Source organism: Gymnogyps californianus, chromosome 1 (assembly GCF_018139145.2).
Source record: "Gymnogyps californianus isolate 813 chromosome 1, ASM1813914v2, whole genome shotgun sequence".
Classification (NCBI taxonomy): Eukaryota; Metazoa; Chordata; class Aves; order Accipitriformes; family Cathartidae; genus Gymnogyps; species Gymnogyps californianus.
This window is the reverse complement of record NC_059471.1, coordinates 74,721,819-74,744,259: the sequence shown is the minus strand read 5'-3', so window position 1 is coordinate 74,744,259 and position 22,441 is coordinate 74,721,819. Positions and strand designations below refer to the sequence as shown.

At 40.9% G+C, this 22,441-nt stretch overlaps 1 protein-coding gene across 2 annotated transcripts in view; it reads left to right on the top strand.

The window, feature by feature from the left end:
• SLC9A7 (solute carrier family 9 member A7) overlaps positions 1-21,843 on the top strand; it is a 79,424-nt gene extending 57,581 nt beyond the window's left edge. Inside the window, exons 13-17 of one of the 2 annotated variants that reach the window (XM_050903354.1) lie at positions 2,028-2,087; positions 7,059-7,122; positions 9,692-9,774; positions 13,158-13,263; positions 20,082-21,843. In XM_050903354.1, coding sequence (XP_050759311.1) covers positions 2,028-2,087; positions 7,059-7,122; positions 9,692-9,774; positions 13,158-13,263; positions 20,082-20,330 — 562 coding nt within the window. In that variant the 3' untranslated portion in view covers positions 20,331-21,843. The remainder of the gene's footprint in view (positions 1-2,027; positions 2,088-7,058; positions 7,123-9,691; positions 9,775-13,157; positions 13,264-20,081) is intronic. The other variant, XM_050903365.1, reaches the window with a different exon arrangement.
• Positions 21,844-22,441: the final 598 nt, after the last annotated feature.

Genomic DNA, 22,441 nt, shown 5'->3' with positions numbered 1-22,441 from the left:
TATTATCTTACCCAGGGTGGTCCAACGATAAAATGTGCATTTCTTAAATACCATGCTTCAGTGTGCTGCGGTGGCAGGAGGCGAGTGTTGATGCTGGGATCCAGCCTTGTGTTATGTTCCGGACTGGAGTGGGGGATGTCTGATAGAAGGTTACATCCTTCTGTTTTGCAGCCTGTTTCCATTATTCTACAACTTAGATCCTTCACTTTGCTACCTTCTAGCAGCTCTCTGCTGCCCTTGAAGGACAGATGCACAGACACACGTGCTGTCCCTTGTCCTCTGTTGTGGACTTTTTCCTTTCACCGTATCTTTTTCTGCACTGTTTTCTCCAGTTGTCTTTCCCTATCTATTTTCTCCCATCTTGTTCCTTCTTTCCCAGTCTCTAGTTTCTCATTATCAATCCTGAATCTCTCTTAATGGAGGTGCAGTGCAGCCTCCGAACCTCCAGCCTCACCTCCCTGGGTCTTTCCCTTGGTAGAAAAGAGACTGCCTCCTCTTTTGGATGTCTGGAAGTAAGCATGGGAGATGCTTCCTTATCTCTGTTCTTGTGCTCTGAAACATAGCAATTCACACCAGAGAGAAAAAGTGTGGGGAAGGCCCAGACCCTTTAGGAATTGGGTTGACATGTATCTAGAGCACATGGGTGATATGGATTTGACTGCCAAGCTCTGGAGAGCCTCAGCAGGCAGTTTCAGGAGTCATTATCTTGGTTAGGTCAAGTAAAGAAATACCCAAAGGCACCCTAAAACCAACCCGAAACAACTTTTCCTAATTCCAGGGTTTTTTTAGTGGATTGGGGTTTATGTTTTTTTTAAAACATGGTGGTAGGAATTCTCTTCTCCCTCAGCCATCTTCTGAGAAACAGTTGCACTCTTCCAAAATAGCTAAAATTTTCCAAAAATGCTGCACTCATCATAGACATCTGGGAAAGCTTCAGTATACTAACTTGGCAAAGATACAGCAAAGAGAAAGAAGTTGTAGAAGGAAAGTCATTGGGCAGTTTTTAATTTTCATTTTTGCTGCATATGCAGAGCCGTCTCAGTGTTGGCCTTTTGGAGCAGAGTGCTCTGACCTGGAATGTACATTGGTATGGGAGAAGAGCTGTTGAACCAAGAATCCAACACAAATCTATCCAAAGTCTGGTATTTGCCTCGGCCTTCAAGGATTAGATGAGTGCATGCTCTTCGTAGCACAAGTTATGGCCTTAAATATTTGGTTCGTCAAGATGTCAGCCTGCAGTCAGGGTGTGTACACCTGCTCTTTGTAAAGTGAGGCCTCTGTGGATTTCTCATCATCTGGGCTTTTGTTTCACATAAGCAATATATAGTTAATATAGCATGCCTTCATGGAAAAACAGGGGAAAAAAACCCTCCAAGCTGCTAAGGAATTTACGTGGAAAATACTGAAAACCAAACATGCTTTCACTTGTGTTTTTCTTTTTTTTAAGTACAATTGAAAAAGGCAAAGCAAGGAGTAAAAACACACTCTGCTATGACTGGACATTAATTATGTTAAAGATTGTTAGTCAATTGTTAGTTAAACCAATGGAGTGATTTAGTACCTATTACCAGTTGTTTTGGACTGCTCTGGAACTAGGCAGTATTGATGGCCTCTTTCATATATGCGTAGCTTCCTGTGATTACTTTCTCTAATGACTTTTTGTCTTTTAGACCATGTGCAGGTCCGAAGTGGTAGGAATTGTCTTAGATCAGCTCTGTCTCTGTGTAGCAGCTCTCTTGAGAGCTATTGAATCTAATTTTCTGGGGGAGGTAGCCTGTCATGAATACAAGTGTTTTGCCAGCCTGAATCTGAACGAATGAAGAATATTACTGGACATCTCAATCATAAAGTGCTGTTGTTAATTTTTATGATTTTTGTCACTTTGTTCTGCCATTCTTGTATACTTTGTCTTTTTTTGACTGGGTAGGGGTTGTTTTGTTGGTTTGCTTTGTTTTGCTAGGGAGCTCTGTCAAGCTACCATCTCATGAGCATTTTGTTACTCACATTGCATTCTTGTACTGTACCAGAGTTGGTGACCATGTTCCATCGGTGGAAGAGATGAGTGAAAGACGCTGGCTGTATTTCAGGTGACACTGTGCTTTCCTTGATACCAAATTAACCTGGTGCTTGGCTTTCTTAATCTTTCTAACACTAAGTGTGTGCTCTTTTTCTATACTATGGCATGCTGCTGCTGCTTCTCCTTTTCTGCAGAGTGCCGTAGATGTTCCTCAATTCTGAGTCTGTTCTCTTCTTCTGAGCTGGGAGAGTGTGGATCACACATCATGTCTTTAGCTTAAAAAAAAACCCACAAAACACCACATCCTTTAACTCTGTGTATGGGTAATTAATGAAGCAAAACTAGCATCTCTGGCCTGGGAAGACTTGAAAGCTGAGAAATCATGGATGCGATTCTATGATCCTTATTCACACAGGTATTCTTAAGCATTCCTTGGGGTTATTTTGTACAACTGTTCAGGTTGGAAGGGACTTCATAGACGGTTTAGCCCAGCCTCTTTGGGGATGTATTTTAAAAACCGAGGGTTATCACATTGCTTTATAGGAAGATGCTAATAAGAGTGGAGATAAACCAGAATCCTAGTCTTCTCCAGTTGATTGTTTCTCGAACTGATACACGGATACAGAGAGAAGAAAAAAATAAATCTCTAACTGGCATCTATAGGGGAATGTGTATTTGTATGTACGTGTGTGTATGTATATATATACAGAATACTTACGTAAAGAAAACTCTTTGGGATGGGGCAATGGTAAGTTTTTCATGTTATCTTGTCACACTTGAAGGTTCCCAGTGAACTACTAAATTTGCCAGAGATGCAGTATGTTAGCTTGTACAGAGAATCTGAGAACTATCATCTATTACAGTCACTCCTGGCTGTTGCCACAGTAATTACATATCCTAGAATGTAATAAAGCCTGGTATTTTGGTAACTTGTCATCTGTGTGTTGCAGGGCCTTGGAAAGGTTTTTGAAGTATCAGAAGAAATGGTTCCACCCATTTTAAAACGACATAGTGGAGAACTTGAAGTAGTTCTATCTGCTTTTTTTACCATTCCTTTCCATACATTTAGTTTCCACTTTGCGTTCCACATTTTGTGTGTCAACCATTTTCTACCACAATGTTTAAATTACTGAATTATACATAGGCTTAGCATTTGAGGGATCAAATCTGAGTAACTGCTCTCCTGTGTGTGATGCTGGAGTTGTAGCTGTAGAATAAGGACCAGGAAGGTCAGAAGTCAGTTAAGAGCGGAAATGTGGTGCTTTGGTATTGGGCATTAGGAGCTCAATGGTAGTCCCTTTGCTATTACAGAGCTCTTAAAGTGTGAAAAGCCTTTTATGCCTTAAAGACAAAAAAATATTTTCATTAGGGAGGAGTGAAGAAATATACTTAAATTGGATTAATTTTTACTGCAGCATACTCTTGTCTACAGATTCCAGTAAACTTCCCAAGGCAGAAGTAAAGGTGGCTGAACTTAGTACTAGTAACTGTCTGTACTGAAGTATTAAGGTATCTATCAAATACCTAACTGATGCTAGTGGGGGAAATAGATGTATTTTTCACCAGTTTTGGGATAATATGCATTGTTACAGCTAAAAGACTGCTCATTCTTCATCTGACATCTGCTTGTTAAGAGTTACTTATTTGAATTGCTACTGTACACCCTCAGGGAATCCACACACAATTGCTGCAATGGGCTTTCAGAAAGGGTGGAGGGGAAAACGAAGATGCTTGCTGGCATCTGCACTGCCCTGACCTTGGCTGTCCCGCAGCTGACGTGCCCCTCAGTCCCCATCAAAGAGACTGTGCCTCTTCAACAAAACACTGTTTTCAACCAGAGCTTGATCACCTGCCTTTCTGCTAGGGGGTTTGAGCAAAACACCACAGTCATTAGCAAGGCTACCCTCTCTGTGCCCCCGATCTCTGAGAGGGGATCTGCATAAATCAATCCAGTAACACTTTTTCTTAATTTAAAAATTGGTTAAATAAATGAGAACTGATATTGGCCTTTACAGCACATTTAAATTATAGAAAGCTTTATAAATGTACTTAAGGATGTGAGATAGATTTTTTTTTTTTCTTTTAACTACCAGAAAAAAATTATGTTGAAGACCTACATATATCAGCTTTACTTGTACTTTTAATTATGGAAGTAGTTAAGTAAGGATGAAGTATCTAAATGTTTTCTGTGCTTCTCTTCACTGTAAAGGAGGTTGGGAGAGACTTGACTGGTTTTTGGTATTGTTTTGTTTCAGGTGATAAGGATGAGATTTTCTTAGAACTTTGGGGGCAGGGCCTGCAATAACGTGATGCTTGTCATGAGACCAGGGTGTATATACCTTGAAACTTAAACAGGCAGACTTGCTACAAAAAAATAAAGCTTCCTATACAATTCATGCTAGAGTAGAGGATAAGAGATACAGTATGCTGGTTGACAGATACAAAAAGTAGTCGTGGGAATTCAAAATAGTAATGTATTTTGTGTTAATCTGTGAACTCAGGCACACACTTTGAAACATGAACTTAAAAGTGATTTATAGAAAAGAATTAATTAGAAATACTCAAAATATAAATTCACCTGAAGAATAACTTTGAAAAAAAATTTGAAATGGACAAGTCTGTGTCAATGTACTATTTCAATATTGAAAGAAACATCTGTAGTAAGATTCCCCCCGCCCCCCCCCCCCCCCAAAAAAAAAGTTGAACCATTTTAATATAGAAAAGCTCTCTTTCTCTTTAGCACAACAGTGAACCCAGCACCTGGCCTGTGATGTACTATGACTTTTCACTGAACAGTATGGTCATCCTGCTTTGGTCCTCCACTAAGCCCCCTTCCCCTGCCTAAGGGCAGTTAAAATCCCCAAAACAAATGCACAGCCTTGTAAGTCAAGTAAAAGCTGAGACATTCTGAATTGTTTGGTTTTCTTATGTGCTGTGAAGTGAATGGGTAGCCCAGTGAGTTAAAACTATTTATGGAATGCAAGCTATGTTCTTCTTCTGGAATGAGCTTCTTGAACTCCCCGTTCATATTGCCAGCTGCACGGCTAACATGAGTGTGGCTGCTGTGCATATTGCATTGAACCTCCCCAATGTGCAGCTGGAGTTTGGAAAGCCACAAATCTTTTCTTTTATTTTTACGTATATTGATAAAGGAATGCACAATCTTATATTTGTTGCCATACTGAGCAAGTTTCCTGACGTTGCTTGTCAGCTTTCTGCATGAGGCTTCATTAGGTAACTAGTTTGTCTGCAGAAAACCCTTCTTATCATGTCTTCGCTGCTTAGTGATAGCCTAAACAGTAACATCTAAGCCCTTGTAACCTTTCAGAGCTCTTGTGTGTGGCGTTTTGTTTTAGCATGTGTTACAATCTAGTACCCAATCTGTCTGTCCAGTGTTCCCTTAAACTGGTGAAGCTTTTTAGTCTTGAGGCTGGTCAGTGCCAATGAATTCCCAGGCTAAATGTGCGTAAGGGTTAAGATGACTCTGTATGTGGAAAAAGGAAGTGATGAGGAAAGAAAAGAGACTGAGGAAAAAATCCAAGCAGAGGACTGGGTCAACACTAGCTCTATATGAGGCTGCTGCAGGCTGTCTTAGTTAGGCCTAGTGGCCTTCTAGTGGCCTTCTGGATTTTCCCTGAACTACATTAAGTCATGTGAGGCCTTGGATTGGCCGTGAGTCCACAAGGATGACTTAAAACTTCAGTTCAATGCCTACTTTTCTTCTTCTATTGTTCTATTAGAAAGTGCTGCCCTGGAAGTTATTTGAAGGTGTTACCTTTTAGTTTAATCCATGCCATCTTTTGTGCCTGAAGGTAAATCATGTCTGGATCACTGCTTGCCTTATGCAAGCACATGTCCCTGGGACACACAAATGGTATGGTCTTACCAGCAAGGCTCTGTTGGTTTCTGGTGATCCTCAGGGTCGTTGCATAAACACCATGGCTAGAAGCAGCTGACACAAAGTCTAAGTAACAAAGAAATTGCACTAAACCAGCTCAGTCCCTTCCAAGAGAGGGGAAATGAAGAAGTTAGCCATTTCAGACAATATGTTTTTGTTATTGCATGCATTTTCCTACACTTATGCAACATGGTAGGACTGAAACACATTTGAGACTGACAATATTACCTAACATTTGAGGTTGGAGGTCTAGGTTCTACAAGACAGCACAGAGATTAAGGCATGAATAGGATTTAAAACTAGACAAGTCTAATCTTAACAAATAGCTACCTCCAAAACAGACCAGAAAAACCTGAACATAATTACAAGGATTAAATGCCCATCTTGGATAGAAGCACTATGTAAAAGGATGGTTCAGTAATAAGATGCTCGCTAACGATGCAGAAGTGAGTAGACAGTTTCTTATTAACATATTATTCTGTGATCATCCACCGTTGCATTATACAGACCCTCCCTCACTCAGGTGGGAGGGTGGACTGGACAGACCTCTTGTTAATCCACTGTGGCTGTGTTAAGTGAATGAAACTTGCAGCAAATTAATATTATGAGTCTTTATAAAGTGTTTTTGTTGCTTCACACAGTGCATTAAAACTTGATGTGTGTGTGTGGCTTTTTTTTAATCACATATTTGAGCCATTCTCAGGGCTATGTGGCAGCCAAGTTATCTGCTGCATCAAATATTTGGGCTGGGCTTATCCTTAGCCTCTGGTTTCTTGCTGCTGGACATGAGGGATTTGCTCCACTGAAGAGGATGTCACCCACAGTTCACCTTTCAAGCCAAAAATAGTATTTGCCAGTGTCCTAAAAGAACTGGCAACAAAGGTAAGCAGTTAAAGTTGATGCCGAGATGGAGTTAAAGCTGTTATCTACAGGTAGCTGCTGCTTGAGTGAAGAAGTATCTTGTTTATAGCTATGTAACTGCAGGGGAATAATGGACAGCTCTTTCCTCAAACTGTTCTTATAACCTCTCTGAATGCAGCTTTGCTGGGTGCTTAAAGTGCTTTTAAAATGCATTCTGCCAAATTTACAGCATTTGCAACCCTCAGTAACACCACTTGCTTTGTTTTCCTAATGTTTCTGTAGGGTTGGGGTTGACCCAGATCAGGATCCTCCACCTACTAATGACAGCTTTCAAGTCTTACAAGGAGTAAGTAATTACATAACTTCTCTATTAGGCTGATCTTATTTTATAACTAAGACGATAAAGAACTGCAGAGGCTATGTGCATGAATAAAACCTTTCTCTCCTAGCTGGCAAGTCAGTAATGCATTTTACTTTATAATACTCAAGTAATGCCCACTGAAAAACATTCTGTGGTGTTGGGTGTAATGCTGCAGCGTTCAATTTTTTTGTGTATACGTATATATATACGGCATCAAAAACCTTCCCAAATCTACTAATACACTCTATTTAACAATGTGCTTTCCTCTTCCCCCACCCACCCAACATGCTTGCTTTTAACATGCTATGGCATAAACAATCCTCCCCAAAACTGACCCAGAGATAATTCTTTTGACTTCTGTTCAATCATTGATACCAAATTTTGGCCCTTAGACTTGCTTAGAATCAAAGATTAAGCTTGCTAATCCGATCTCAGCTCCTGTATACCGTACCACAAGCCAGCTGGATCTTGCCTGTACTACCTACCACCTGTATGAGGCAAAAGGAGCACTGGAAAATTGTCACTTATATTCAGCAACCTGTTGCTGTGAATCTTTAGTGCAGCTTTCTATGCATCAGTAACAACCCAAGAGTTTACTTTTTTCCCCTGCAATATGCTATTGGCAAACAAGACTATTGAAAGAATGTCGTTCATAGCAGAAGTTTCAGTTTTCCTTATCTAGAAACTGAGTGAATTCACGTGAGGAGTGAAAGGTCTGGAAAAAAATAACCAACCCAACATCTCCTGAGGCTTAACTGAGAGCTTCCTCTGTCCAGACCTTAGTTTACACTCTCCCAGAGTACTGCTTGACACTAATTGTTCAGTAGCACAACTGGTTGCTTGTGTAGGAACCTGCTAGAGGAAGTTGAATGACAGGAAAGACTGATGACTTTGGACCCAGAGGATGCTTAGGGTGCAGGTGTGTGAACTCTGCTTTGTAAACGTCAGGTTGTATGATGGTGGTGTTCAGGCTTGTCACAGATACACGCATGGGATACTTGCTGTATTTGGGATCAGTTTTCGTATTAGTGGTTTCTCCTGCCTTGCCTTTTTTTTTTTTTTTTTTTTTTGTCACAGGTGGTACAGGTAAGAGTTACTTGCTCAGGAAGCATCTCTTTCATTGCAGAAACTGCATTAGGCATCTCTGTGTTCTTTGTAGAAGCCTGTGTCCAGCATGCAAAATAGATTCTGAAATGGTGGGTTTGAGTACCAAAAAGGGTGAACTTGGTTTTGTATCTGTCTCGAAGCAACCAGAAGGCCAGGCTTCAAAACACCTTTTACAATGAAGGCCACAGTTATTGCATAAAACCAAGGTTAGGAAGTGGTATCGTGGTAAGATGGCTTTGGCCAGTTCAGACTGAGCTTGTCAGGATTTGAGGAATTGCCTTAACAGGAAACAGAGCATGGGTATTCTGTTCTCATTCAGTGTCTGGGTGGAAATATCTTGTTTGCTTTTTTCCCATGTAAACATAAAGCACTTACCCATTTATTTCCCTCTTCAGCTGTGCATTGCATTCCTAATGGAGTCCATTAGTCAGTTCCCTTTGGATTCCTCCTTCTTTCACCAAGCCAAGATTAGCAGCACGTCACAGTTAAAGAAAATGTATCATTTGGGATGGGGAGGGGATGAAAATGTACTAAGCTTTAACTCTTGGTGGATCATGGATTTTTTGCAGATCAGAAGTACACAGGGCAATCCTGTCTTGTTCTCTTCCAGTATTTTGGAAGATGATTCATACAAGGTGTTCTCACTTCATCTGTTTTCGTGTGTTTAACTTTGGCCTTTGGCCAAAAAAAACCCCAAAACAAAACCAAAACACCCAAAAAACCAAAACAGTAACAAAAGTAAAAACAAATGCAGCTGCAGACCAGCTGGTGCAATGACTTGCAGCACTACTAGTAAAGGGATTATATTTAACACTGTTAGCACTTCTGAGGTTGGTCTAGCACTTAGGAAATATGCATGACCTTCCTCAATTGTGATTTTATATGGATTCCCTGTTAAGCATGTTCCTTTTAAATGTGATGTATTTCATCAGGTTTGTGAGAGTTTATCAGGTATGGTAAATTCCCTTGTTCTTCCAAGGAAGCAATAGGCTTAAGAAAAGAACATCAAATAGACCTAGAGTTAAGGAAGCCAACCAAGCAATGAATAGGGATCAGTCTGGATTATTCCAGTTCATTTATTTGGGGAGGAGGATGGGGATGAGACATCAATGAGGCTTATTTGTCAATTTTGGACTTATTTCTATATTCATTATCGCATTAACTGTGTGATAAGCTTTTAGACTCAAGGGAACTTGGTGGTAGAGGGCTCGTTAAGGTAACTTGAGGGCAATGAAGAGGGCCTACTTCTCTGCAGTCATTTCTGGTCTTTCTAGGGAAAGTAACCTTCTCACTATAAGCATGTCTCTAAATCGCTTTCTTCTGCAGTGCAAGTACAGTATTGAAGTAATTTGGCTTTTTTGGACAGGACTTTATAACGTGAATGATTGGAATATATGATTTGGCTTTTTCTGCCTGAAATAATTGAATGTTTTTATCTTATTTTTAGGATGGCCCAGATTCTGAAAGAAGGAACAGGACAAAGCAGGAAAGTGCTTGGCTCTTCAGGCTATGGTATAGCTTTGACCATAAGTATCCTTTCGAAAACACAGCTTGGCTTCAAGGCATGGAATGTTCGCTTTTTTCCTTTCCATGTACCCATATGTAGCCTTAAGCACTTGAGGGAGTCAAACAGGAGAAAGATCAAGTATTTGACAGGTTCAAGGCACAGAACTGAAGCTTGAACTCACTGACTCAGAAGACGGACCTTTCCTTTCTCTAATGCATGGTATGTCACACTTGCTGGAGGACAGAAACCAGTCAGTTCTAGGAGCTGAAGTTCCCTCCTAAACAATAAGACAGCCAATTAACTATTTCAGATCCTCTGATTTGTTCCTTTAATCTGTTCTCATCTTCACCGATGTTCATAGCACAAACTAGTTTCCTAGTTCATTGTACATGTCTAAGCCCTGATTCATTGCTCTGAAGAGCCATCTGCTTTTGTGATCAAGTCCTTTTTGGAAACCCATTGCTGATATGGGAAGTTCTGGAACTGAAAATCTACATGTGATCCAGCGTATTACCCTCAGTATATCCAGAACTTCCTGTGGGTGTTAAAGCAGAGAGTGTCCTTGTGTGTATATAGTACTGTACAACATTTCTGAAGCTGTTATTATACTATTTAGATAGCCTTGTTTAAGCTTCTGAGCAATTATTGTGTAGCTGTCCTGTCTTTCATGCTTATGTTTTTTTTAATCTACTTAGCATATTCTTAATCAGTATATCATACAGGCGCTCCTCCTTAACAGCTTACATTCACTTAGTGGAAAATGGCAAAGATAATCTTGTGGCCATGGCAAGTCACACCCAGAAATTCGAAGAAGTTTCAGTTGTTGATTCCTAGTAATTTCTGGGGCAGTTAAATATACATAAATACCTGTGACAGGACCTTAATCTTGTTGCAGCTTGCATCTGAGAAGTGAGTCTTTTCACTGGGGTCTTGGCCATTGGTTGATGAGACATTGCTGGCCTGGTTGGAGCACAGTAGTTTCCTTCCATGCCTTGTGCATCAAGATTTCCCACCCAGGGAAACCCAGGTATAGTGTTGAAAGCATTCAGATCCTAATAGCACTTGCCTGTTCAGGATAAAATCTGTTTGTGACTGATGCTTTCAGATGCAGTAGTATTGGGCCAAAGCCCAGAAAGGACTGTATGTGCTAGTTTAAATATTCATAAATGTTAGTAATTTCAAATTAACCCTTTGTTGTAGTGGCTGGTGTCAAAGTGTATTGAGGTCAATTTTTGTTATTTTAAAAAAAAGAAGACTTCTGTGGTAAGAGCATGGAAGGATCTGGCTGTGGCTGACTGCTTCTTTTTTGCCTTTTTAAGAAGGAAGCAGAGCCATCCTCTTCCCCTGCCTTTACAAAAGGGATGTGCCTGATGAAAAAAAGTAGTTGGCAATGCTGACTTCCCCTTGGCTGACGCTAGCACAAGTGCAGTGCCCAGCAGCTGCAGCAAGGGCGGGGGGAGTGCTAGGTGAAAATTACAGCTTAATTAGCTGTTTCACAGAAACTTAAAGGATGCTGGTAGTGCATTTGCTTTTTCAGTGGTGACTAGCAATTTTTAGGGAAGGTTTCTATGAAGTTTGTGCCAAGGAAACTGACATCCAGAGGCAGAACTGTCTTACTGTATCTTAGAGGTAAAATTCTGTTCCTTTTGTCACAAGGAGACATTCAGATAAACATCGGCTGGGTGGGCTTAAATTGCACGGAAGGGATGGTCTTTAGAACTGCCACCTCTATACCCATGGCTAAATGTCAAAATATTTTTTGCTGATGTATTCACTTGGTTTGTGGGTAGAAAGGCAGATTGTCTCAAAATTCATTCTTTGCAAGGGAACTTAACTTGAAAAAAATGCGAGTAAAATTCACTTGGCAGTGTGCTCCAATGCTGGCTATTGCCTGCAGAGCTCTGTGTGGATGCATAACCAGGAACTTCATTCCTGTGGAACACAGAGTTCATTTAATGTCATGGGCTGTTCCCTGGGTTCACCCACAATTGTTAAACACAAAGAAAACTGCAACTTTGATGAAGTACCAGATGTCTTTTACTGGGTTTGTTTTATTACGACCCAGTCACTGCATGCCTGTCTGCCACAGGGCAACGTGGAGGCTGGTAGGTTAGTGTAAGGGCGAAGAGTTTATTTCTTTCCAGGACTGGGTGTAGCTGCACTGTTACTGGAGGAGGGAAGGAGGAAACATAACCCTGCAGTGGCATAATCATGCCATTATATGCTCAAGTAAACATGCTATGCCAGGCTCTGCTAAAGGGGAGGGATACATCTCTGCTAAATCAGCCCCTTTTTAACTCCCTCTTTCCCCTAAGCACCTTGATCTGTTGCGAGGATCAGGGAAACTGTTATAGTCACAAATGGACCTGATTCTCTCTGTGCTTAGAGGCCTAAGAAAGTAACTAGAATACCTGCAATATATATTTACATTTAAAGTAATCGGACTGACTTAAAAAAACCTCAAAAACCAAAACCCAAAACAACCCAAAACCCTGTGGTCCTGATTTCAGACAATTTTTGGAAGTCTTAGCACTCTCCTCCTGAGCTCTGTTCTTGTGCCAGTCAAGATCAGCGTGCTGCTCTGTAGCAGGGACACCTTTTTTGACTTGTGAGCATTTCCTTGGACATATCATCATTCTGGAGTACTAGTGTGAACAAATATGGATTTACCTGGGGGCAGGCCTATGAAAAGAGGTGTAAAGACACCTTCCTTTCCCACCCCCATGCCCCTCAATGTAATCTAGGTATCATTGCTTTCCTTCCACGCTGTGTTACATGGTTCTTGCCATACAGTTTTCCCTTTGCCTTTCTGAGGCTCTGTGTGGTAGGTGTATGTGCACTGCAGAGATGTCCTTGAGCCTTACCAGACTAAGATCTCTGGTTGCATCCCTGTGGCTCACTGACCAGCTAGCAGTTCAAGTGGCTGCATTGCTTTGAGGACATTGGATGGACAGTATTTCTTTATTTCCCTGTGTTGAGCCACATAGGTATGTCACCTTGTTACCTCTAGCTTGCAACCTCGACACCATGTTCCCATCTTCAGGGCAGAAATACCCTTGGACCTATTAACACTAAAGCACTTGTACCTCTGGTTGCTCCGTTTGGCTCCAGAGAGCCCAAAAGCTGGAAACATTGCAACTGTTTGAAACCTCTGAGAGAGTTAGCTAGTTGCCCTTGCAGAAAATGTGTGAGTAAAGAAACTGCCCTTGAAAGGATCAAGGGGAAAATGTTGGGGGGCAGATGTCTTTATTTTTTTTTTACAAATGCAGATTTTTTCAATGGATGTTTTATATAAAATTATTGCACAGTACATAGATCAAAGGCAGAACCACACTTATGTACAATTGTCCCTTTTATTTTCAATAGTGGTTTTTCAGCACTGATGTGTTTTCCTTAACTACTTAAGTTATTTAAAGCCAATTCTCACTCACAGTGGCCCTCCATTAACCACAACTCTACCCAGCTGGTGTGGCCTGATAGCCCGCTGTCTGACAAGTCCCCAGGTTTATGATGTAAGTAGAATGACTCAATACTTGTGTGCTTTGTTTTTTATTTATTTAACTTTAGCAAAGTAGGGGTTTTTTTTTCTTTTTAGGCAAAAGGTTGGTGTGATACACATACTGCAAGAAAGTGCTGTTTCATCCTAGGTGGAAAAGATTTAAGATACTCTCCCCTAAGGCAACAGCTTCTGTTAGTAGAAATCAGAGATGATCTTACTGTTCAAACAATACATTAAAAAAATAACATTTAAGGATATTGGAAAATTACAGACCTAATCAATAAACTAGCTCTTAGTGAATCACTTCAAAATACTGAGCCCCTTCTTAACACTTTTGGACAAGATTCTTTTCCTGTTACTGCTAAGGTTGTGTTGAGGTCTCCTTCAGTGAAGGCACTGACACATTTACCCATGCCGGAAAGAAATCTGGTAGAGCTTCCCTTCATTGTTTCCACTGTGAAATTTGAGACCACATTTCAGAAACCGTTAATCAGTTACTTATCTCAGTCTAGCAGGTTGCTATACTGTCTTTACAGCCATGTCTTGCAATAATTAATGCTTCATTCTCTTATTACTCTTGAGGATCCTGATACATGTCATTCCTATCTGTACAGTGCTTCTGAAATCTACAACTTTTTATGAGCTGCTTGTAAATAAAACCATAGTACTATGTGGGATCACTCAAATTTGCAGGTTGTCTGGAATGGCAACATCTCTGCTATGTTCAAGTAGTCTTGGAGCAGATTTCTATTAATCTTTTCCTAGAGAGTTATGAATTCCACTTCCCTGCATTTCTTTCTGGTATCATTAGCATCTTACTTTTACCTGATAGTAAAATTTCAAAGAAATTTGAAATGTCTGCTGCCTATTTTGAGCTATTAGTAATGCAATAAACTGGCCTTGTTCCCATCTTTGCAATGCCACTGGAGATCTTAAAACAGATCTAGGCTGGAAGGCATCCATCAGACCAATTAGCCTACTTGTGTGTTGCCCATGTGTCTATCTATGTATGATCTTATTAGTTATCCAGTAACTGAGGATCTAACACTCTCTCTCTCTCTCTCTGGATGTTAACTGCATTGTTAAAAATGCTTATAAGGCTGCATACTTTGTTAAGGTGTGTAATGTGGAATGTTCACATTGTATACTCTCTTCTTGTTCCTATTTTGGTGCATTGCTGCATTAGTCTTAGGAAAGAATATAATTTTGAGATTTTATTTCTAGTTTCTTTTAAAGATTTCTGAACTCTGCAGTTGCTTTATTGCTTTTTGTTTCTTTGCATGGCTGGCTTTGCTACAGCACTGTGACTATACCATTTTATTACTGGCTAAGAAGCTGTGGAATCTTTTTGCCTTCCTATTAAGTGCAGGTGAAGCAACTGAGAGAGCCATGTCTTTGGGGGAACAGAAACTGCTTGGAATAGTTCTGCTTTTGTGAGGTATTTCCAGGAAAATTGAATGGTACATCTGAAAGAATGAACGACTGAAGACTTTGAATTAAACAAACAAAGAAGTCTGTAAATACTCAACAGAATGTAACATAGCTGGAAAATGCATTTCAAAAAGAAGTAGTAAATCCTAGATCTCATTCAGGTGCATGTCTGAGCAGTTTTGACATCTACATAGAGGAAAAAAACAGAAGAAAGCATACAAGTATGTGGTTGTACTGACTGTATATTTGTGTATTGTTTTCAGCTTTTGTTGTTGTTTTTTTTTTTCCTCTGGCTTTATTACAACTTTATTTAGAATTCATTTTCACTTCCGTAAGTGGGAGTACATCTTTTTAATGAGATGCCAAAGGGGGGTTTTAAAGTCTGAAAGTCAAATAATCTTATTACATAGTCCACCTACAACCTATTCCTAAGTATGAGATCGTGTCCTCTAAGCTTGAATTTGCATGGCATACATGTAAGGTTCCGAGTCAGCACACAGGGGTGAGGTATAGTGGATTTTTTCCAGAGCTGTCATTACTATTCCTTGCTGATGTTCTCCCACTGCTTTAAGACTGTGCCACTAGGCTCACCGTTAAGTGTTTCCTACCCAAACAGAATCCAAGTTGGAACTTAAAAGCATAAAAGGTTGCTGTAGTTAGTGATTAAAATGATAATTTTCAAAAATTCACTCCTCCTATTTTTCTCTCCTGATGTTATCTTCAGTGCATGACCATTTGGCAGGGCTTTCCAATTTATCCCAGACTAATGTAGGTCACTTTTTTTCTTCCCTTTTGACATGTCCTTTGAAACTTTTAGTAATTCTCTTTTCATCAACCATTTATCCCATTTGGAAGAAGCATCTGTGTTATCACCTGCTTCTGATGAAGCACTCCTGGGGATTTTTTTTTTTCTTGTTTGTTCAGGGGTGTGTTTTGTGTCCTACATACTCTCCCACTGATTTTTTTGAAAGTTTATTTCTTGCACCATACACAGTGTGACAACTTGGTATGAAAGTAGAGGGAATTGAATTATTTTTCTAAATATGCAGTCTATATAAGTCTTGGAGGAGGTAACTCTCAAAATTGGTAAGAAAACTGTTCAGCTGTGCCTTCCCCTGCCCTTTCTTAGTGGTTCTAGCTTCATAGCAAAAATTGTTTAGTTTCCTTGATGAATTTGAACTCAGCTGAGAAATAGAGAAACTCTAAGTGGAGCATCAGATTTAAGTTGTAATATATTTTGTATGCATACTACTTGATGCTTTTGTTTTGGAGCCACAAGATAGGTAACTTCTGATGCAAGTTTTGTCATCCGTGATGCCTGCGTTGCATTCAGCACCAGCAGCGTACGTGATGACTACCAGCGCTTTGTATGTGCAGCATACTTTGCATGTGCTTCTTTTTGCATTGCCTTAGGAGGTAATAAAGACTAGCTTTGTAAGCAGTAACTCTAAATAAGCTTTAGCTGTTTTAGCGTCTCCAGCACACATTCTTAGGACCATGAGCGGATTTTACCACACATGGGGCAGAATGCTGTGAGGCCCTTCAGGGTTATGGTCAGCATGTCAAAATTCAGTCTTGTAGGGTTTTGGATTTTAGGTACTTAGCCATTCTAGTTTGTCAGTTTAAGTAGTGAAGTTCAGACCTATGTTTTTTGAGTGAATTGAAGCTATTCCTACAGAACTGTAGGGGATTGCAGAGGCCAGTTTAGGGTTATTCTTGGAAGAATTTCAAGTCTCCAGGGATCTACTTGGATACATTTCCTGTCTTTCTTGAAAGAATTGTTCATGCTGCGTGAAGCACAGTAGGTTTATTCACCCATCCTCTTTGCTCGCAAACATAGCGAATCCGTATACTACATGGGAATGTTCATGGATGTTCTCTGGGGAAATAAATGAAATAAATTGCCTGCTGCTTGCAGTGCTATTCAGAAGTGAAATAAATAAGTGGAACTTGGCTCATGCAAGGCAATGTTTGTTAACTGTGAGAGAAAGCTCAATGTTTTCTCTGGAACTGATCATGTTTACGTACATGTAAGTATAGCCTGGGACAAACCAGCAAAGACTGAGTTAGGACTTGCCATATAATATAAAGCCTGTGGCTCTCTCCTTTCAGTATCGTGCTTCCAAGAGCTTTTCAGCCTTTTGGGGAAGCTCAAGTGTAGTCTGTGTTCTAACCAGTTTCTTATCTGATAGGTGGCTGCAAGGATTTGCTGTTAAATAGCATTGTGATAGCATTTGGGAGCTTGCTGCAGCTGCTTCACGCGTGGCTCTGGTATCGCAATACCTCCTGGTGCGCTGTTAGCCCTGCCTCCCCCTCCTTGGTGCTTCTCCAAGGGCAAACACCATGAAAGGCAACTTGTCATAGAACTTCTCAGCTTCTTCGACATCTTAAAGCATAACCAGTTAACAGTCACAAACTGCCTGTTTCTTACTCGTTTTTCTGCTTTTCATCTTTATTTGAATGTCTTTTCTTCAAAACCAGAATATATAAGGATATCAGATTTTCTTAAACAGCTGATTATTTTGTGTACCTTTTTTAATCATCTTGGTTATGTCCCTCAGACTTTTACTCTTTTGCAATGGAAAGCTTGTAAAGGCTGTTTCTGCCAACTATAGCTGAACCCTTTAATTTCTGCCTTTTTTCTTTTTAAGATAGTGACAGTAGTTCAGTGTTTTCTTTGCAATCAAAGAAAGCAAGTGTCCTAAACTGTATTTGCTCTTTGAGAACAGTGCTCTCTATCACAGTAACCCTGTCTCTAATAAGCGATGATAAATTTGGATGCCACAAAGGTTCTGAGAAATTAGCATTCATTCTAAGTAGGGCTTGTCTTGCACCTGACACCAAACTGCACCATTTCTTTCGTTGGTTTTGGTAAACTCCTGACACCTCTTCCAGTCCTCGTTAGTTAAATATTCTGTATCATCTAGAGGCTTCTGCTGCTTTATTTTGGCTGATTATCGTTCTGAAATAATGACAGGAAGCTTTCCCAGGAAGTTTTATTTAGCCAGGCACTGCATTTTGCATTGTGGACAGGTTAATCAGCATGTTCAATCTCAAGTGCCCTGAACTCCGGTTCTGCAATACAGGTAGGGCTTTCTGGTCAGGCTGATCATGGGCATCCTATCTCACGTAGCCCATGCCCTCCTTCCTTTGCCGAAGTGGAAGAAAATGATGTATTTTGAGAATGTAGCCTGATCAGTGTCCAACCTACCGAGGAGAACAGCAATACACATACTTACATTTCAGCTCTTGCTAAGCAGTATGGAGCTATTCACATGGGGAAATAATTGCTTTCAGTTGCAAGAAAGCAAGCTTATAGTACTGATAGAATTTTCTTCAAATATGAGGAAGCCTCATTTTCTGACCAATTCAGCTGTTTTGCCTTTTACCCAAGACCATGTTAAATAGGAGTGAAACATGGTACAGTTGCTTCCTGTTGTATTATGCTGTGTGGAGAAATTAAGTGTTTTGTTACACTTTAGCAATTTCTAGTCTCTGACCATATACTTCATCCCATCTCTGCCAAAATAAATTCACAGGGTTTTGTGAGTGTGGGGGGTTGACCCTGGCTGGATGCCAGGTGCCCACCAAAGCTGCTCTATCGCTCCCCTCCTAAGCTGGACAGGGGAGAGAAAATATAACAGAAGGCTCATGGGTCGAGATAAGGACAAGGGAGATCACTCACCAGTTACTGTCACGGGCAAAACAGACTCGACTTGGGGAAAAAATTTGATTTGATTTATTACTAGTCAAATCAGAGTAGGATAATGAGAAATAAAACCAAATCTTAAAACCACCTTCCCCCCACCCCCTCCCTTCTTCCTGGGCTTAACTTTACTCCCGATTTTCTCTACCTCCCCCCCTGCAGGGGGACAGGGAATGGGGGTTTCGGTCAGTTCATCACACGTTGTTTCTGCTGCTCCTTCCTCCTCAGGGGGAGGACTCCTCACACTCTTCCCCCGCTCCAGCGTGGGGTCCCTCCCACAGGAGACAGTCCTCCACGAATTCTCCAATGTGAGTCCTTCCCACGGGCTGCAGTTCTTCACAAACTGCTCCAGCGTGGGTCCCATCCATGCGGGGCAGTCCTTCAGGAACAGACTGCTCCAGCGTGGGTCCCCGTGGGGTCACAAGTCCTGCCAGCAAACCTGCTCCAGTGTGGGCTCCTCTCTCCGTGGGTCTACGGGTCCTGCCAGGAGCCTGCTGCAGCATGGGCTTCCCAGTGTCACAGCCTCCTTCGGGCCTCCACCTGCTCTGGCATGGGTCCTCCACGGGCTGCAGGTGGAGATCTGCTCCACCGTGGACCTCCATGGGCTGCAGGGGGACAGCCTGCCTCACCATGGTCTTCACCATGGGCTGCAGGGGAATCTCTGCTCCGGCGCCTGGAGCACCTCCTCCCCCTCCTTCTTCACTGACCTTGGTGTCTGCGGAGTTGTTTCTCTCACACATTCTCACTCCTCTCTTCTGACTGCTGCTGGTGTTGTGCAGTCTTTTTTCCCCTTCTTAAATCTGTTATCACAGAGGCTCTACCACCGTTGCTGATGGGCTCAGCCTTGGCCAGCGGCGGGTCCAACTTGGAGCTGGCTGGCGTTGGCTCTGTTGGACGTAGGGGAAGGTTCTGGCATCTTCTCACAGGAGCCACTCCTGTAGCCCCTCCCTGCTCCCAAAACCTTGCCACACAAACCCAATACAGTGAGCCACTTTCTTAAATGATTTTGAAAAGAAAACATATCAGAACTAGTTACAAAACCACGAAGCAAGCACTTTCTTGTATCAGTCTTTCGTACTTCTATGGCTCAGGAGTGTCCCTAAGAACTAGGTCAAGTAATTCTCTATTTAGTACCAGGTAAGAGTAAGCAGTTAGTTTAAAAGACTGTGGTTAGTTTTCGATCTGTAACAAAAATTTGTTGAGGAAACCTTGAATATAAAGAATTTGGGCCTAATGAGTTCTTACTAGTTTGCATGAGTCTTTTACTAATGAACTTGACTAATTAGCAACAGATGCAACTCGGACTTTGTATCTGGAGTGATTTAATTGTGCTTAGTCTCCAGTCTTTTTCCTGTACTGCCTTCTAAATTGTCATGCAAAACCCAGTGTATACTGCTCACGTCTCCTGTACTTCTGGTAAACTTCCAGTGCTATTAAAGTCCTAGTTACCTGTTTCTAATCTAGTTCTTGGATTCAGCTCCCCCTCATCTCTCCACAATAGCAGTAGTTATACAGAGAGCAGTAAGCTGATTTGCAAACGCTGGGTTCAAGGTTATTTTTAACGTTTCTTAAGGTGGAACTTTACCGCTTACTGCTTCTGTATTGACACGCAGGTAAACTCTTCTGTTGAGTTACCTTCTTGGCAAAGACCAGATGTTGTGCACTGTACAAAGTTTTTTCTTCTTTTTTTCCAGAATCAGGAACAGCTTAGAGAAGAGGATTCTGATTTTATTCTGAATGATGGTGACCTTACTGTGACATACGGTGATACAACAATAACTGCAAACGGTTCTTCTGGCCCCCATACAGCTACCACTAGCCTTGACGGCAGGAGAACAAAAAGTAGTTCAGAGGAAGCACTGGAACGTGATTTGGGAGCAGCAGATCATGAAGTTACAAGCAGGGGTACCCGGCTAGTATTTCCTCTGGAAGACAATGCATGATTACTGACTCAGTAAAAATAACTCTTGCTCTGTGGATGGATCAAGGAAGACTGCAGGCCACTGTGTCACTTGAGGTGGGGATGTTTATTTAAACAAGTTAACATGCGTAAGTGGTTTTACTAGGGTCTGAAGATGTCACCTATTTTTTACTCAAGATGCTGACAGTGGGGTTTTCTAAATGTCTGAAAACAGACAAATGAGAAAACTGGTCATTCCCCTCTTTTCAACCGCATATTGAATCCAAGTATAACTAGCATGCTGCAATTGTCTTGTTCAGCTGCAGCAGCTCTCTCTGAAGAGAGGTACGTGAAAACATTATCATAGAACTGAGCTTGTCTTGGCTTAGCTTGGGAATGTGGAAGAAGAAATATAAACATGATAATTATTATGAGATAAAGGATGTATGTGTATCTGAATGTGGAGAGATCCATTGTTAACTTCTCTCGTGAGGTTGAGGAAACTATGAAGCAGAACAGGACAGTATACATTAGGACTACAGGTGCATGAATGCAAGACTCTGTGGGGAATCTGTTACTGCAAGCTGTACCTAATGTATTTCAGGGAAAAAAGGGAAAAGAAGATTTCTTCACTGGCCATGTGTTTAAATAGGAAGGCAATGAGAGCTACTCGTCCCTTTAGCTTTGGGCAACTTGACTATTACTATTAGCCTAACTTCTAGTGCCTCAAAAGAAAAACATCCAGCTTCCTGTGGTCTAAGACGTACCTGACCCAACACAAGTCCGGAGCCAGGCTCTCTCAGGTAGAAGTGATGAGGTAAAACTTTCTCTCCCTTAAGGTTCTTAAAATCGGATGAAGATAGTTGGAAACATATCTTGGGCTGGGGAAAACAGCAGATAAGAGGAGGAGGGGGGAAAAGAGAGAGAGAAGAGGCAGTATTGAACTTGCATGGAACCATGAGGTTTCATATTGCTCAGAAGAATCCATGGACTCTGCTTACAGTTCTTGTGTGTGATAAACAGCAAACATCTAATTAAACAGACAAACAAATACTACTGGCTTTACCATTTGTGACTATCCTAAAAGAAAGGTGTTTACTCTTGTTCTCTTTCGCAGAGTAGATGTGAAACTTCAGTGGGGCATTGCACAACAACATATAAGCTACAGAAGTGATGAACTATAGTATCATCTTAAATGTGAAAAGGGAAAAATCTTTGCCTAGTATTTAGCCCACTTACATGTAGGCTAGCTTTAACTTATTGCTAAATGCTTTTTAATTTCCAAATGAGGAGATATCATTGTCTTTGCCAATAGCTGAAAATTTATGCTTCGAGGAGCAGTTCAGCTATTTAAAGCATGCTAAAATGTGATTTCATTCTCATGTCTCAAAAGGTTTATTTTTTTAAAGAGTTCTGTGGCCCACTAATGTGATGTAATATCAGTTTGTCTAAAAAGTGTGTTTTTCTTGCTGCCATTACAGTTGTTCCTCTCATAAAATTGTGTGTGAGTAAATACCCCCTCTGTTTTTCCTTAACTATTAAACTTAATGGGCTGACTTTGGTACGAGAACTTACTGCTGCAGAGAAACATTGCAGTCGTATTGTCTAGTCTGCTTTCTTTCAAATGTGTTCTCTAAGGAGTGATCTACCTCCTTGTCTGTTCCTCCAAGGTAAATTTGTAAAGGGCATTGATCTGTAATGACTGTCTGACATTATTAAGAAAAGAAACACGAGGAAACCAGAAGCCTTTTTGTGGAAAAACTGGAAGACCAATACAGTCTGAGCTCTGCTCTTAAATGGTGAAGAGTAACAAACACTGATGAAGATCTCTGAGCAGAACAACTCCTTTTCAGTTCTCATCTGCTTTCAAGGAAGACAAAGCAGATAACAATGATCCATGCTATTTCTACTGTTTACACGGCTTGTTTTTTCTTTTTTTTTTTTTAAGTGCTCTGGCAGTAAAAAAAGTAGTTTCCTCCTAAATGACAAAAACAATTGCATTCATTTTGGACAAGTCTTTGGGACCCATGCTGTCAATGCTGAGTTGAGGACTTGAGACTTCTACAACAATTAGAGTTATTAGCTGAGTCATATGAACCAAATTTTGGGTTGAGACAGTTAAACTCACCCAAAATAAATGGACTTAATACAGTG